Here is a 16892-nt window from a genome sequence, read left to right as displayed (position 1 = left end):
CTTTGAGGTGATGCGTAGAGAACAGCTAGAAAGAGGAGCAGGAGAGGGATCCCATGATGCATTGTAAGGTTATTCAACTATTAAACCATTGAGTTTATTCACAGTTAGAAAAAGTACAGTTATTATACAGTTGCAGAGTTTCAGTGTTGACATTTAAAAAAATATATATATGTTATGTTTCTCAGCCCTGACAGCAAGTTGAACAAAAGTTATCAGGAAAAGGATAACCAAAGAATGGCCTTTGCTATAGAAATGGAAGACCTCCCCTGCCAGGTTTGAGGAGATCCAGGTCAGAGGAGTGTTCTTGCTACCAATTGTTAACCTGATTTTGACTTATAGGTGGTTTGGACAATAGGATAGTTTACCTCTGAAGTTACTGAGTGTGTGGGGCTTTCTAGGTACTAGCTGGTGATCTGATAGAGGATGTAACCTTCAGTTTGTTGAGAACAGCTCTCCACCAGACACAATAGGAACTGGACATAGTTGTTACGATACTGGTATTCTATGTATCCTCTTCATACAGAGCAAGTGTCATTGGAGTCTCTGCTCAAACCTGGAGTTTCAGCCATCATTAGCAGGTTTGAGCAATCTTCTTCTTGTGACAGACCTGTCATATGTCTGACTTTGAGAAAGACGCACACCGGCTTGGGCCAAGACGCATGTCACGCAAGAAGCAAGAGAGCCATAGTGCAACTCATGACCGCACCAATAAATGTTTGAGCGTCACTTTGTTTTATTCTTGATATGTCAAAGAATTTGTCTTGAATGTGTTGTATGACATGCCGTGTTGTGCCAAGGAGTACACTGATGTGTTGTAACAGCAACCGCAACAAACTTATCAACATTGAATGAAAATTGCCTTTATTGATTTAGGAAGTTGCATGATAAATGCTCTTCAGTTATCTTGTTATTGCTTCTCCTTTACACCATTTAAAAATACATTTTTCCTGGTTGCTAAAATTCTAAAAGTTTGCCTAATTTCAGTGTGACAAAACAAGCAAGTATAGTGTAGAGCATCATTGTACCATTTAAACTGCTGTGAAATATATTTCCATAACCAATAATATTGTATTTTTAGGTGTATGAAACTGGTGTACAAAACAGATGTAAACATTTTTTTTTTAAAGTAGAGAAATAGTCCACATAGAACCGATCTACTGCTTCATAGACTTGCTTTCAATGAGAATGACAGATCTATAACTCAAATTTCATGTGACTTTGGCCAAAAGGTTTCAAATTGAAGCCTTAAAAACATTTCCTACAATTTTCTATTTACAGTTTTTTGGATATATTTCTACTGAATTTCATTTTTTATACAGTACCTGTCAAAAGTTTGGACACACCTACTCATGTGTGCAAAGCTGTCATCAAGGAAAAGGGTGGCTACTTTGAAGAATCTCAAATATATTTTGATTTGTTTAACACTTTTTTTGGTTACTACATGATTCCATGTGTTATTTTAACAGTTTTGATGTCTTCACTATTATTCTACAATGTAGAAAACAGTAAAAATAAAGAAAACCCTGGAATGACTTGGTGTGTCCAAACTTTTGACTGGTAGTGTAAATAAAACAGAGCGAGGTATAAAAAATAAACTGTAAACCTGCACCTTCTACCTGAGTGATCCCAGAGGGTGTATATATTGTTGGTGAGTCTACACATACAGTATCTGAATCCGTCCCTGATTTGGTGGGAAAGTATAAGGACCAGATTTAAACCCCTCTGCTCTAGTGCTCTCAAGCCAATATTTCTGGCTCATGTAGTCTAGGAGGTGTAGTCTGGGAGGTGTAGTCTGGGGTGAGGGTCTTTTGGGATGGGAAAGTATAAGGACCATATCTAAACCCCTCTTCTCTAGTGCTCTCAAGCCAATATTTCTGGCTCATGTAGTCTAGGAGGTGTAGTCTGGGGTGAGGGTCTTTTGGGATGGGAAAGTATAAGGTCCATATTTAAACCCCTCTGCTCTAGTGCTCTCAAGCATATATTTCTGGCTCGTGTAGTCTGGGAGGAGGGTCTTTTGGGATGGGAAAGTATAAGGACCAGACTTAAACCCCTCTGCTCTAGTGCTCTCAAGCATATATTTCTGGCTCATGTAGTCTGGGAGGAGGGTCTTTTGGGATGGGAAAGTATAAGGTCCATATTTAAACCCCTCTGCTCTAGTGCTCTCAAGCATATATTTCTGGCTCATGTAGTCTGGGAGGAGGGTATTTTGGGATGGGAAAGTATAAGGACCAGACTTAAACCCCTCTGCTCTAGTGCTCTCAAGCATATATTTCTGGCTCATGTAGTCTGGGAGGAGGGTCTTTTGGGATGGGAAAGTATAAGGTCCATATTTAAACCCCTCTGCTCTAGTGCTCTCAAGCATATATTTCTGGCTCATGTAGTCTGGGAGGAGGGTCTTTTGGGATGGGAAAGTATAAGGACCAGACTTAAACCCCTCTGCTCTAGTGCTCTCAAGCATATATTTCTGGCTCATGTAGTCTGGGAGGAGGGTCTTTTGGGATGGGAAAGACCAGCCTCTTCCTGAGTGAGTATGCAGGCTGGGGCATCTGCTTCCTGGTGCCATGGTTATCACTCTTGCTGCTGACATCATCGTTTACCTTGGTCAGGATGGACAGCAAGTCATACCCACTGGACGGAGAAAGAACAATGAGAGGAAATTCAATCTGATAATGATTTACCAACCATACGCTGACATCTGCATGTCACAGTCCAGTGTTTACTGATGTTTTCAAAGAGGATTTCAGAATGACACAATATAAAGAAACCAAGCACATCTGAGCACTAACCTGGGAGCCATGTTGATGAGGTTCTGGCACTAACCTGTGAACCATGTTGATGAGGTTCTGGAACCAACCTGGGAACCAAGTTGATGAGATTCTGGCACTAACCTGGGAACCATGTTGATGAGGTTCTGGCACTAACCTGTGAACCATGTTGATGAGGTTCTGGAACCAACCTGGGAACCAAGTTGATGAGATTCTGGCACTAACCTGTGAACCATGTTGATGAGGTTCTGGCACTAACCTGGGAACCAAGTTGATGAGATTCTGGCACTAACCTGGGAACCATGTTGATGAGGTTCTGGAACCAACCTGGGAACCAAGTTGATGAGATTCTGGCACTAACCTGGGAACCATGTTGATGAGGTTCTGGCACTAACCTGGGAACCAAGTTGATGAGATTCTGGCACTAACCTGGGAACCATGTTGATGAGGTTCTGGCACTAACCTGGGAACCATGTTGATGAGCTTCTGGCACTAACCTGGGAACCATGTTGATGAGGTTCTGGCACTAACCTGGGAACCATGTTGATGAGTTTCTGGAACTAACCTGGGAACCATGTTGATGAGGTTCTGGCACAATGACTGGATGAACCAAGTGCCCTTACTTATGTCTCTGAAAGAGGCAAAGTGAGGGACAGTGGCCATGCCCAGAAGGAAGTCGGCATCAGAGGGAATGGAGTCTCTGGGTACCACTGCATCAGTGCAGATAGAGTTGGTGATAGTAGAGCCATCAGCGCCTGGGCAATCGGACTGAATGAACACTGGCTGTTGTTCCTCGATGCCCTGACAGGCCTGGATAAAGAACAGCTTGGGCTTTCCCCTCAGTGAGCTGCACTCCAGTCCAGAGAAGGGCTCTGTGAGCTCCCTGACTCTGACCTTCAGCCCGTCCACCCCATAAACACCTCCCTCCAGCCCGTGGCTCAGAACGCAGCACACCAGGCAGTCCATCTGGCTGTGGTCACGGCTGCGGAGCTCCTCAACTCGAGACAGTAACTGCTCCCGGCTGCAGTCTGGCTCAATCTGCGTCTCAAAGCCCAGCCACTCAAACACACTCACCAAACTGCCTGAGACACAAACACATGGAGGTACATGGGGATTGTGATTTAGGCCTGGTCCTACAAAACCAAACGACTTACAAGTATTTCACTATTTCAAGAATAACATGTACAGTTGAAGTCGGACGGTTTACCTACACCTTAGCCAATTTACATTTAAACTCAGTTTTTCACAATTCCTGACATTTAATCCTAGTAAAAAATCCCTGTTTTAGGTCAGTTAGGATCACTTTATTTTAAGAATGTGAAATGTCAGAATAATAGTAGAGAGAATGATTTATTTCAGCTTTTATTTATTTCATCACATTTCCAGTGAGTATTTGGTAGCATTGCCTTTAAATAGTTTAACTTGGGTCAAACGTTTTGGGTAGCCTTCCACAAGCTTCCCACAATAAGATGGGTGAATTTTGGCCCCTTCCTCCTGACAGAGCTGGTGTAACTGAGTCAGGTTGGTAGGCCACTTTGCTCACACACGTTTTTTCAGTTCTGCCCACACATTTTCGATGGGATTGAGGTCAGGGCTTTGTGATGGCCACTCCAATACCTTGCCTTCTTTGTCCTTAAGCCATTTTGCCACAACTTTGGAAGTATGCTTGGGATCATTGTCCATTTGGAAGACACATTTGCGACCAAGCTTTAACTTCCTGAATGATGTCTTGAGATGTTGCTTCAATATATCCACATAATTTCCCTGCCTCATAATTACATCTATTTTGTGAAGTGCAACAGTCCCTCCTGCAACAAAGCAGCCCGACAACATGATGCTGCCACCCCCGTGCTTCACGGTTGGGATGGTGTTCTTTGGCTTGCAAGCCTCCCCCTTTTTCCTCCAAACATAACGATGGTCATTATGGCCAAACAGTTATATTTTTGTTTCATCAGACCAGAGGACATTTCTCCAAAAAGTACGATCTTTGTCCCCATCTGCAGTTGAAAACCGTAGTCTGGCTTTTTTATGGTGGTTTTGGAGCAGTGGCTTCTTCCTTGCTGAGCGGCCTTTCAGGTTATGTCGATATCGGACTTGTTTTACTGTGGATATAGATACTTTTGTACCCGTTTCCTCCAGCATCTTCACAATGTCCTTTGTTGTTGTTCTGGGGTTGATTTGCACTTTTCGTACCAAAGTACATTCATCTCTAGGAGACAGAACGCGTCTCCTTCCTGAGCGGTATGACGGCTGCGTGGTCCCATGGTGTTTATACTTGCGTACTATTGTTTGTACAGATGAACATGGTACCTTCAGGAATTTGGAAATTGCTCTTAAGAATGAACCAGACTTGTGGAGGTCTTCAATTGGTCTTGGCTGATTTCTTTTGATTTTCCCATGATGATGATGAGTTTGAAGTTAGGCCTTGAAATACATCCACAGGTACACCTCCAATTGTCTCAAATGATGTCAATTAGCCTATCAGAAGCTTCTAAAGCCATGATGTCACTTTCTGGAATTTTCCAAGCTGTTTAAAGGCACAGTCAACTTAGTGTATGTAAACTTCTGACCCACTGGAATTGTGATACAGTGAATTATAAGTGAAATAATCTGTCCGTAAACAATTGTTCGGAAAAATTACTTTTGTTATGCACAAAGTGGATGTCCTAACCAACTTGCCAAATCTATAATTTGTTAACAAGATATTTGTGGAGTGGTTGAAAAACGAGTTTTAATAAACCTAAGCGTTCCGACTTCAACTGTAACAAATATCTACTATAATATATCTACAAATTTCTTACTTTCATCAACCTGTGTTCCCTCTCTATTGTTTAGGGGTTTTGGAGAATTTCTGAAGTTGTAGTTGTTAATTATCAGACAGTAACCTCTCTTTCTTCCTGTCATAGCATATTCTCCCACTTCCTACAGAAAGAAAACATGCATAAATAATTCATAAATCCAGTTAAAAGACAGCATCATCCATAATCCCCAAAACTGCTACTGTACTTCAAATAATCTATACAATACCCAGTCAGTTTTCAGTAAAAGCATGGACTGACAAGACTTTGTCAATGCTCATTTAAAAAAAGGTTAGTATCACGAGAGACCTCTTTTGTGGTGTTTCCTGGCTGACGATTTGCAGGGTCAAAGTTCTTATTGTGTCCACGTGAGGGTATGGATGAAACATGGTGATTCTCTATGGGAGAGAAGACATGGATCAGGTAAGAATGAATCAATGATATGGCTAACATTTAACAGTGATGCCGATGAACCAACAGAGAGAGTAGAGGAGAGGGGACAGTCTACAGGCCCCTTTTGTATGCTGAACAAAATATGAAACGCAAAAATGCAACAATTTAAACGATTTTACTGAGTTACAGTTCAGAAATATATTTATTAGGCCCTAAACTATGGATTTCACATGATTGGGCAGGGGCACAGCCAGGAGCCAGACCCACCCAAACAGAATGCGGTTTCCCCCACAAAAGGGCTTAATTAAAGGCAGAAATACTCCTCCGTTTCATCAGCTGTCCGGATGGCTGGTCTCAGATGCTGCCGCAGGTGAAGAAGCCGGATGTGGAGGTCCTGGGCTGATGTGGTCTGCGATTGTGAGGCTGGTTGAACGTACTTCCAAATTCTCTAAGATGGCATTAGAGGCGGCTTATGGTAGAGAAATGTACATTGAAATTCCCTGGCAACATCTCTGGTGGACATTCCTGCAGTCAGCATGCCAATTGCACGCTCCCTAAAAACTTGAGACATCTGTGGCATTGTGTTGTGTGACAAAACTTCACATTTTTAGAGTGGCCTTTTATTGTCCCCAGCACAAGGTGCACCTGTACTTGCTGTTTAATCAGTTTATTGATGTGCTGCACCTGTCAGGTGGATGGATTATTTTGGCAAAGGCTCACTAACAGGGATGTCAACAACTTTCTGCACAAAATTTGAGAGAAAAAAAGCTTTTTGTGTCTTTGGAACATTTCTGGGATCTTTTATTTTAGCTCATGAAACATGGGAACAACACTATACATGTTGCGTTTATATATATTTTTTTCAGTATAGATTGGCATTCTAAATTATATGAACTGACCTTGGCTGAGAGCAGCATTGTTGTCCCCACTGGTACTTAGGACACCCAGCCTATGTGAAAGTACTGCATCCGCTGTATCTGAGACCCTCCGAACATCTGGTGTGTGAGCAGACCAAGATGACACAACAAAGGTTTTGTGAGTTCTGCACTGTACTCCAACACAGAGAAAATGTGCTGAGCCACACCTTGTTCAGTGTGGCTCAGGGACTCACCCAGAGAGGTGTCAGCTGGATTCAGAGTGGACACCTGTGGAAGGAAGTAGAGGGAATAATTAGTGACTACACAGACATGAGGGATGGCCGTAGCCTCTGATGTAAAGACACGTGGTGTGTTCTGGTAGGTCCAATGCAGCATAAATAAGTGTGTCTCAAAACCTGAACTGAACATTAGACACCGACCTCAGCTGAAGGCTGTGAACCTGAACATTAGTCACTGACCTCAGCTGAAGGCTGTGAACCTGAACATTAGTCACTGACCTCAGCTGAAGGCTGTGAACCTGAACATTAGTCACTGACCTCAGCTGAAGGCTGTGAACCTGAACATTAGTCAATGACCTCAGCTGAAGGCTGTGAACCTGAACATTAGTCACTGACCTCAGCTGAAGGCTGTGAACCTGAACATTAGACACTGACCTCAGCTGAAGGCTGTGAACCTGAACATTAGTCACTGACCTCAGCTGAAGGCTGTGAACCTGAACATTAGACACTGACCTCAGCTGAAGGCTGTGAACCTGAACATTAGACACTGACCTCAGTTGAAGGCTGTGAACCTGAACATTAGACACTGACCTCAGCTGAAGGCTGTGAACCTGAACATTAGACACTGACCTCAGCTGAAGGCTGCGAACCTGAACATTAGTCACTGACCTCAGCTGAAGGCTGTGAACCTGAACATTAGACACTGACCTCAGCTGAAGGCTGTGAACCTGAACATTAGACACTGACCTCAGTTGAAGGCTGTGAACCTGAACATTAGACACTGACCTCAGTTGAAGGCTGTGAACCTGAACATTAGTCACTGACCTCAGCTGAAGGCTGTGAAGCTGAAGAGAAGTACGAAGAGGGAAAGAACATCGTGTCAGAATGTCCACGTTGTTCGACTAAGACACACAACAGGAAAATAAATGGACGCATGTTTTAGCAAATTAAATAAAAGGTTCAATGAAAAATAAATAAAAGGTTTGATAACATATTGAAGAAGATTTGACATCTACTGTAGTCATAGTTCCTACCTGATAGTCCACATGACACAGGTCTCATTGGAAGCATGGAGACAGCCTGATGGAAAAGAATAGTCATGACATTCTGTGATGATAATCCAGACGGAAACTGAGAAATGTCCATAAGGAATGGTGGATATCAAGATAATGTAAGAAATAAAGCATTCTCTGTTACCTGGTTTTCTGGAAGACATGCAGAAGAAGACCTTGGTCTTAACAATCCCACCCCTGTTTTTGGGGTTACTGGCCCTGTTTGAATATAGTATTGCATAACACATCTGAGTCATACTACTGTGCTAAATCATTGACAGGCATACACAGGCAATGAATAGGATAGTTCAGCCAGTCAGTACTTTACTAGGGAAATGAATCTGTTAGTCACCCACAGAAACTGAAAGTGAAACACTTGCCCTGCTTTGTTTTAAACTGGTTGATTCTTGTTTTCAACATGGGGCAGACACTTCCAAACATACTTTCAACAATGTTTAGTTTTATGACGCTCAAAATATCAATTTTCTCCATTTCCAGGAATACTTGCAAGGTAGTCTGAAAGAATAGAGCAACATGTGTAATGTCAGTTGGTCCTTCAAGATGAAGCATTCTTTCTACTCATATTTCACTAAATAATATAAATTACTACCCTATTCTGGACAAACGTGTTGAATTTCAGACTGTTCTGACGTACTCACCACGTTGCCCTCCAGTTTCCTACGAGGGAGTATGTTAACCAATAGGAACTTAATCTCTCTCAACTCGTCTTCAGTGGTGTTCTCTGATAGGTCATACAGCAGTTTTCTGCAGATGGTGGATTACAATGACTCATATGCTTTTCAGAAAACATCATATTACACTACAGTATTCTGTATTTGGGGGAACAGTAACACAACAACATGAGTGTTTACATTTGTGTTATAAATGGCAACTTCTACTTATCACTATTCATTTGTGGGTAAAGCTGTTGTATGCAATTCAGATGTGGTAAATGAGGCCATTCAGTGGTGTAAAGTACTTAAGTAAAACATACTTTAAAGTACTACTTAAGTCGTTTTTTTTTGGGGGGGGGGGTGTATCTGTACTTTACTATTTATATTTTTTGCCAAATTTGACTTTTACTTCATTTACATTCCTAAAAAAAATTATGTACTTTTTACTCCATACATTTTCCTTGACACCCAAAAGTACTCGTTACAATTTGAATGTTTAGCAGGACAGAAAAATGGTCCAATTTGCGTACTTAGCAAGAGAGCGTCCCTGGACATCCTTACTGCCTCTGATCGGGCAAACTCACTAAACACAAATGCTTCGTTTTCAAATTATGTTTGAGTGTTGGAGTGTTTGAGTGTTTGAGTGTTGGAGTGTTGGAGTGTTGGAGTGTTGGAGTGTTGGAGTGTTGGAGTGTTGGAGTGTTGGAGTGTCCCCCTGGCTGTCAGAAAGAATAACACTAAGGAAAAGGTGCCGTCTGGTTTGCTTCATATAAGGAATTTGATGTACAGCATTTACTTTTACTCAAGTATGACAATTGAGTACTTTTTCTACCACTGTACCTAAGTACATTTAAAACCAGATACTTTTAGACTTTTACTCAAGTCGTATTTTACTGAATTACTTTCACTTTTCACTTATTTAAGGTATCTTTACTTTTACTCAAGTGTGACAATTAAGTATTTTTTCTACCTCTGGCCTGTATATTCACCTATAAGGAGAGATGAGGCTACTGGTTGTTGGAAGCTGGTTGTTGAGGCCAAGCTCTCGCATCAAGCTGTGGCGCTGGATGGTACATAATAAATCGGCAAGCAAGTAAGGCTGATCGGGGGTTAACAGTTCTTGGTCCGTCAGAAGAGAGAAGAGTTGACTTGCTGTGGGCACTGAGCTACAGTCTTTCTCAAGCAGATCTTTGCAAAGAAATGCAAGTGCTTGTACTTCTTCCCTGCTCAGGGCTTGTTCCACCTGCAACAGCAGCCTTTGGAAATCCACCTCCTGTCGCAAAACCAATATAATGAAAACAAACATGGATCACTATGTTTGATATTTATGCTATAAATACATATTGTTAATTTACAATCTCAGCACATGGTAATAATATGTTGTCAGCTGAAAATATCTTTCAAGTGTGTAGTAAATATAGGCCTATGGATAGACCTCTTGAATAGTCTAGCAACTTTCAACCAGGGGCTGGAGACCCAAACCAGGGTGCTGGGGACCCCTAGGTACCTCACTTTCAACCAGGGGGCTGGGTATGGGGGCAAAAATCACCTCACTCTATAGAAGAACAGGTGCTTAAGACATTTTGTCAAAGATTAGGCTCACATAATTAAATATAATTGTAATATATACATATATATATATTTAAATATCCATATGTCTAATTGTTAGGCTATTGTTAAACTATGTATGATAATCCATGACAAGTATAAATTCATTCACCCATGGCTGTCCAATAAAAATGTGTTCACTGTACAGATAAACTATATAGTGTAGAATACCATGTTTACTGTTAATTCGAACAAATGTTCCACCCCCTTCCCCAAAAAATAAGGAAAAGTGGCCTACCATTAGGTAACCTGTGCGCTCGATGTTTTAAATGTGCGTCAGATATCTCACATCCACATAGGCCTGCCTATACGTTTAGAGGGGTAACAAAGTAGGCTACAGGAATATCAATGTTTTTCAACGATCCGGTATTCTTCACGATGACAACCACAAGTCATTTTAGTTGATCAACAACTTGAAGTCCTTCGGAATGTCAGGTACTGTAGGCTACAATGTGGCCAGAACACAAGTACAGTACAGCTTTCCTTACGCACATTTCCAAATAGAAAGAAACATTTCTTGAAAAAAATGTGTGCGCTTGCTATCTTGGCTGTTTCAAACTCATCAAAGACACACCCTTGTCCACTTCCCCTCCGCCTTATGCTTTGGGGGAATCCCAGCAGCAATATTTCGTCGTCGGTCCAAATGATTAGCTAAACAAGGGAAGTTTTCAACGTAAGCCCCTCAGCCCTAGTTTTTAATGGCGTTTGCGAGTGTACAATTATGTTCATTTCGGGACCTGAAACGCAGCCAAAAACCTCAAAGTCAACATACAAGTGTAAGTAAAAACGAATGTAAATACGTTACAAATTGTGCTACTAATTCACAAACACGTATCGTAAAAGTAATTTGTTTTTGTTTGGTCCGTTTTTGGAAATTGTAGAAATAAAACATTTTCCTTCTTCAGAAGTTCCAGCTAGGCAGGCTAACATTAGTTAGCTAATTAATTTGCTAGCTATCATACAGCAGACGTATATTAATAAGTATATATCTAATGTAAGTAGACATGCAATCATAATTGAGTGTAGCGCATATAAAGCACCCACAAGCTACCGGTGGCTGAAAACACTAGTGATCAGCTCGCATATCAGAAGAGCGGAATCTATTTAAAACATTAAGATATGAATAATCAAAATATTTAAATGAATAGAATGTATAGGCCTAAATGCTCAAGCGCAAACACCTTCGTTCTGACTGTCTGCTTAGACTAACAGTCTAAACTGCTGTTCCTGTCAATCAGACACACCATTGTCAACCAATGAACCAAAGATGTGTGAGGGATGGCCGAGCCAACTCACTCACAGTCACACACTTAGCAGCCGAGGAGAGAGAGGAAAGATAGCTTTCCAGTGAGTCGGAAGCACAGTAGCATTTGGATGCATTTTAATAATGTAGACAATGTTAGAGCACAGTGTAGAATTTCCCAAAATAAAATCTCATATAAAGCAGATTCTATGCACAACCTACACCGGCATATGCGAACTGTGCATCCAACTGTGAAGCTAGCTGTAGCGGAGCTTCGAGAAACTAGCGGGCCTGTTATTGATAGTGGTGGAGAGATGTATCCACTCAGTCAAGTAGGTCTACTCCGCGACCAACAGCAACGCAGTCTTCTATGGACCAGTTTATGCCACAGTCTGTAGCAAACAAGGCCAACTGGATATTGCATTGGCTAAAATGATTGCCACCGATTTCCAGCCATTTTCGATCGTGAAGGACAGAGGATTTAGAAATTATAGCAATAGTCTAAATCCAATGTACACAATTCCAAGCAGGAAAACCCTTTCAAAATCACTTATTCCACATCTGTACGAGAGCACACAGGCTTCAGTGCGGGAAAGAGTCCAAAAAGCTACTGCAGTTTGCCTTACCACTGACTGCTGGACATCAAGGGTAACCACTTCTTACATGTCGGTTACATGTCACTTCAATTAAGATTTTACGATGTCTTAGCTGCCTTCTGGACTGCTTTGAGTTCAGCGACAGACACACCTCAGAGAACTTGACAGAGGAATGGCAAGTAGATGGAAAAGGGGTCTGTTGTGTTAGCAACAATGCAGCTAACATAACCAAAGCCATGAACACTTTTTAAATTGACCAGTCATCCATGTCTTGCCCACACAATCAACCTGATTGTCAGAGATGCTCTGAAGGTGACGAAGCCCACTGTGGACAAAGTGAAAGCAGCTGTGGAATACTTCCACAGGAGCACAGTAGGTTCTGAAAAACTAAAGTCTACACAACGCCAGATGGGGATGCCTGAGCTGAGGCCTAAAACAAGACTGCACTACAAGGTGGAATTCAACATTTTATGTGTTAAAGCGGTTTCTTGAGTCAAAGGATGCCATTATCTCTACCCTGGCCGTTGTCAATGCACCTGTTGATGCTCTGACCCAAGAGGAATGGGAGGTGGTGGAGGAGGTGTGCAGAGTCCTGGAACCCTTTGAGCAGGTCAAGGTGGAGATCAGTGGAGAGAGGTACAGTAAGCAGTTATTACTACATCATTATTTAATCCAGTATTATATATGAATATGAGCAGTAGATGAAAATGTAGTATCAGTAGACAAAACATGAACCTGAACTAATAAGTTACTGTTCTCTCTTTTCAGCTATGTGACCGCCTCAAAAATGATACTCCAGTTTATGGGTCTGCAGCGAATCACAGCCAGCCGCCAGAGAGAAGCAAATGTAACCACAGGACATGTGACATAGTTGATGGACACCCAATGTTCATCAATGGACAGAAAGTTCCACAGAATGGAATATAATCACGTGCTATCAGAAACCGCTGCACTTGACCCCAGGTTTAAGAAGTTAGCCTTCAGTGATGCCAGAGCGATTGATGAGGCTCTTCAAAGAATAACCTCAGCAGCAGGGAGGGACAGCCCCAGCAGTCAGCTGACTCAGGCACCAGGGCAACAGGAAGAAGAGGGAGGGACAGCCCCAGCAGTCAGCTGGTTCAGGCACCAGGGCAACAGGAAGAAGAGGGAGGGACAGCCCCAGCAGTCAGCTGGTTCAGGCACCAGGGCAACAGGAAGAAGAGGGAGGGACAGCCCCAGCAGTCAGCTGGTTCAGGCACCAGGGCAACAGGAAGAAGAGGGAGGGACAGCCCCAGCAGTCAGCTGGTTCAGGCACCAGGGCAACAGGAAGAAGAGGGAGGGACAGCCCCAGCAGTCAGCTGACTCAGGCACCAGGGCAACATGAAGAAGAGGGATCAGATGGAGCAGAAGCACCAGCAGTAGTGCCACAAACATCTTCTGTTTGGATGCTGTTTGACAAGAGAGCAACTGGGGATGCAGCAGGAAGGAATCCCTCAGCAGACGCCATAATGGCGGTCCGATCCTATTTGGAGAGACCCTCCTTCAAAGATCTGCAGATCTTCTGAGCTGATGGAAGAACAAGGCCTCTGTCTATCCACGGCTTACTAAAGTCATGACAGGGAGACTCTGCATAGTGGCCACATCCGTTCCCTTTGAGAGGGTCTTCTCGAAAACGGGACAAATAATTACTGAGCGAAGAAATCGCATCAGCGGTAGTGAGGCAGCTTGTATTTCAGAATGCAAATCTCTCATAAAAGAAAAATATGGTCAGCATTGCTGTGTGTTGCTGGTTATAAACATGGCCATAAAGAAGAGAGAGAAAATAGGGACCAGTTTAATGTTTTAAGTGGAATGCTGCAGTTTTGCACAATGTTATTTATTTTTCTTTGATATGGTGAAATATTCTATTATCATGTTGTTCAGATTGTTTTCGTTTTGGATGTTTAGATTTATAGGCACTTTGTTTATATACATTAAAAAGTTTTGACTTTAAATGCAAATGTTTTATAGCATTCTTTTTCATAACAAACCAATGCATTTTTAAACAGGTGATTTAATGATTTAATTTAATAATTTAATTAGAATTGTTTTAACACCAATCATAGTCAAACTATTGCAAGCTGTTTGACTTTGATACCCAGAGAGCCGTCTCACTGAAAAGAGCCGGAATGCCCATCACTAGAAAACACAATCATTGTGGGATATACGAGTGACAAATTTCCGGGCAAGGGTGGTCCATTTAAAAATCCATTCTTCCTCCCTTACCCTGCAAGTGTATACTTGTCAGACGTAACGATACGTCATCAGAAGTGTCCACTTAATTTGAGAGCTAAGGGGAGAGGGTGTGTCTGTTAAGTGTTTGGAATGCAACCCTTGTCTTGAAGGTTAGGAAAGCCTTACAAAGGCCCAGTGCAGTCAAAATACCATATCATATTGTACAACCGCTGATGAAACTAACACTGTAAAAGTGTGAAAACATTTGATCAGTGTTTATTTCCTGATAGTTGCTGGTTGAAAATACAATCTTACACAGGACCTTATAATCAGCCGGGGTTTTGGCTTTCCATGGTGACATCACCCTGCAGTAAATTGGTTAATGGACCAATAACAAAGAGAGTTCCAAACTAGTTTTAATTTTCCCCTCCCCACTCAGACCATTCCCAGACAGTCCTAGCAAAATTCTTGCTTGAGAAATATTATTTTTCTAAAAGCAATTTTAGCCCATTTTCATGGAATTATATTACAGTAAGGTACTGTTTTGTTTCCCAGAAATGATTTGATATTGATATAAAAACATCTGCATTGGGCCTTTAACATATGAATGTTAGATTGGTGTCTCTAGACTGAACGGTTCAAGAGTTACTGTTGGTGGGTAATTTTATGCTAATTTAGCTCATTTAAATAGTTCTAATTTCTAAAAGTTTTGAAAATGTTAAAGTTGTTGTTGCTGAAATGGTTAAAGAGCAGTAGCATTTCAAATGTCTACCACTGTGTTCTTATGGTTGCCATTGAATCCATTACATTCTATGCTAATTTATGCAAATTAAGAGTGTTTCTAAAGGTCTGAGAGAATTTGAAGTTAGGATAGCCTGAAGGTTTTAAAGTTGGTCTTGTAGCTTAATTGATCAAGGAGCAGGGCCATTTTCAATAGCTACAACTATATTCCTATGGTTCTCATTCAAACCCATGTTAATTTATGCAAATGTTAAATTGTTAAGTTCAAAAAGTATAAATAGTATACAATGAGAGTAGGTAAGAAATCGAGACAACCTCTCCAATGAACACATTGCAAAGAACACAATGTTGCAATAACTGACTAATACAGTGAATGAGCACGAGGTCATTAGTCATCCTCAGACAAATGCACATCATCCAAGCATTGCCATACACAACACAGACTCAGAGAAATTCTCTGCATTTTATAGTTAAGCAATAAGGTGGTGTGGTATACAGTCTGATATACCACGGCTGTCAGCCAATCAGCATTCAGGGCTGGAACCACCCAGATTATAATTATATTCAACACATCAAAGGTAGAACAAGTCAGTAGGACACGGGGACAATAAGGAATAGATCTCCTCTTGATCCCCCTGGAACGAATGATGTGACTTAAAAGGCCTGGTCTAAAGTGCTGAACCTGGATCTGAGCCTGGATCTGAACCTGGATCTGAACGTAGATCTGAACCTGGATCTGAACCTGGATCTGAACCTGGATCTGAGCCTGGATCTGAACCTGGATCTGAACCTGGATCTGAGCCTGGATCTGAACCTGGATCTTGAGCCAGCCCTGAGACGACTCCTTCAGTTTGGAGAAGTTAATCTGTGAGTCCTGAACAAAAGATTCTGTAAAATAAATAGAGAAAGATTGAATCAAAGATTGAATCATTAGGTGGTGAATATGTTTCCTGCAGAAGCCTAATGGGTACACAGCAGATCCCACTATCTCATAATGATGATCTTTTCACAATTATTAGCAATTTTGTAATCAATAATGTACATGTATACTGAAAAAAAAAATGTCTGAACAAACTGCTCGTCGTCCTCACCAGGGTCTTGACTTGACTGCTGTTTGGCGTCGTAACCAACTACAGTGAGCAAATGCTCACCTTCGATGGCCACTGGCACGCTGGAGAAGTGTGCTCTTCACTGTTTGAACTAAACCGGGCAGATGGCAGACAGCATGCATGGCGTTGTGTGGGCGAGTGGTTTTCTGATGTCAACTTTGTGAACAGAGTGCCCCATGGTGGGGTTATGGTATGAGCAGGCATAAGCTGTGGACAATGAACACAGTTGCATTTTATCGATGGCAATTTGAATGCACAGAGATACTGTGATGAGATACTGAGGCACTAAGGCCTAGATTCAATCAGTTAAAGCTTTAAAAATGGGAAATTCCACCACTTTTCAACCTCGTTTTCATTTTCTCCAGCAGCAAACCATTGCCTACACATTTATGTTTCTATGATCTGTGGTTAGAAAGATGAGAAGGAAGATCTCTGTGACATCACAGGGTTGGATTTTTTTTTTTTTTACTGTGATTTTCAAAACCCACACAGAGTTTCAAGCCAGAGACAGGGTTATTTTCTTGCTAGCCACGTCCCCACGAATCTCATATTTTTTTGAAAATCACTGTTTTTAATGTTTGTAACTTGTGATGACGTCATCGGGTAGAACTTTTGAACTTTTAT

At 41.7% G+C, this 16892-nt stretch overlaps 1 protein-coding gene across 1 annotated transcript; it reads right to left on the bottom strand.

Moving 5' to 3' along the window:
• Positions 1-840: 840 nt before the first annotated feature.
• LOC139380961 (caspase-8-like) lies at positions 841-11098 on the bottom strand. Its single transcript, XM_071124162.1, has 13 exons — positions 10625-11098; positions 9768-10051; positions 8764-8869; positions 8485-8620; positions 8250-8323; positions 8087-8132; positions 7878-7954; positions 7068-7101; positions 6856-6951; positions 5873-5961; positions 5567-5687; positions 3331-3847; positions 841-2628 (listed from the first exon to the last, which is right to left on the bottom strand). The coding sequence occupies exons 1-13, from the start codon at positions 10625-10627 to the stop codon at positions 2451-2453; spliced, it is 1761 nt and encodes a 586-aa protein (XP_070980263.1). The 5' UTR covers positions 10628-11098; the 3' UTR covers positions 841-2450.
• Positions 11099-16892: the final 5794 nt, after the last annotated feature.

This window comes from Oncorhynchus clarkii, chromosome 22 (assembly GCF_045791955.1).
Source record: "Oncorhynchus clarkii lewisi isolate Uvic-CL-2024 chromosome 22, UVic_Ocla_1.0, whole genome shotgun sequence".
In the NCBI taxonomy this organism is placed as follows: domain Eukaryota; kingdom Metazoa; phylum Chordata; class Actinopteri; order Salmoniformes; family Salmonidae; genus Oncorhynchus; species Oncorhynchus clarkii.
The sequence above is the reverse complement of the archived record's forward strand: the minus strand, read 5'-3'. Positions and strand labels throughout refer to the sequence as shown.

What these genes read in the sequence shown, in the direction of transcription:
- LOC139380961 (XM_071124162.1), bottom strand. An exon ending in GGAAACTGGAGGGCAACGTG is followed by an intron (nt 8,621 to 8,763) that starts GTGAGTACGTCA and finishes CTATTCTTTCAG; the next exon opens with ACTACCTTGCAAGTATTCCT. An exon ending in CAGGAAACACCACAAAAGAG is followed by an intron (nt 5,688 to 5,872) that starts GTCTCTCGTGAT and finishes TTCTTTCTGTAG; the next exon opens with GAAGTGGGAGAATATGCTAT.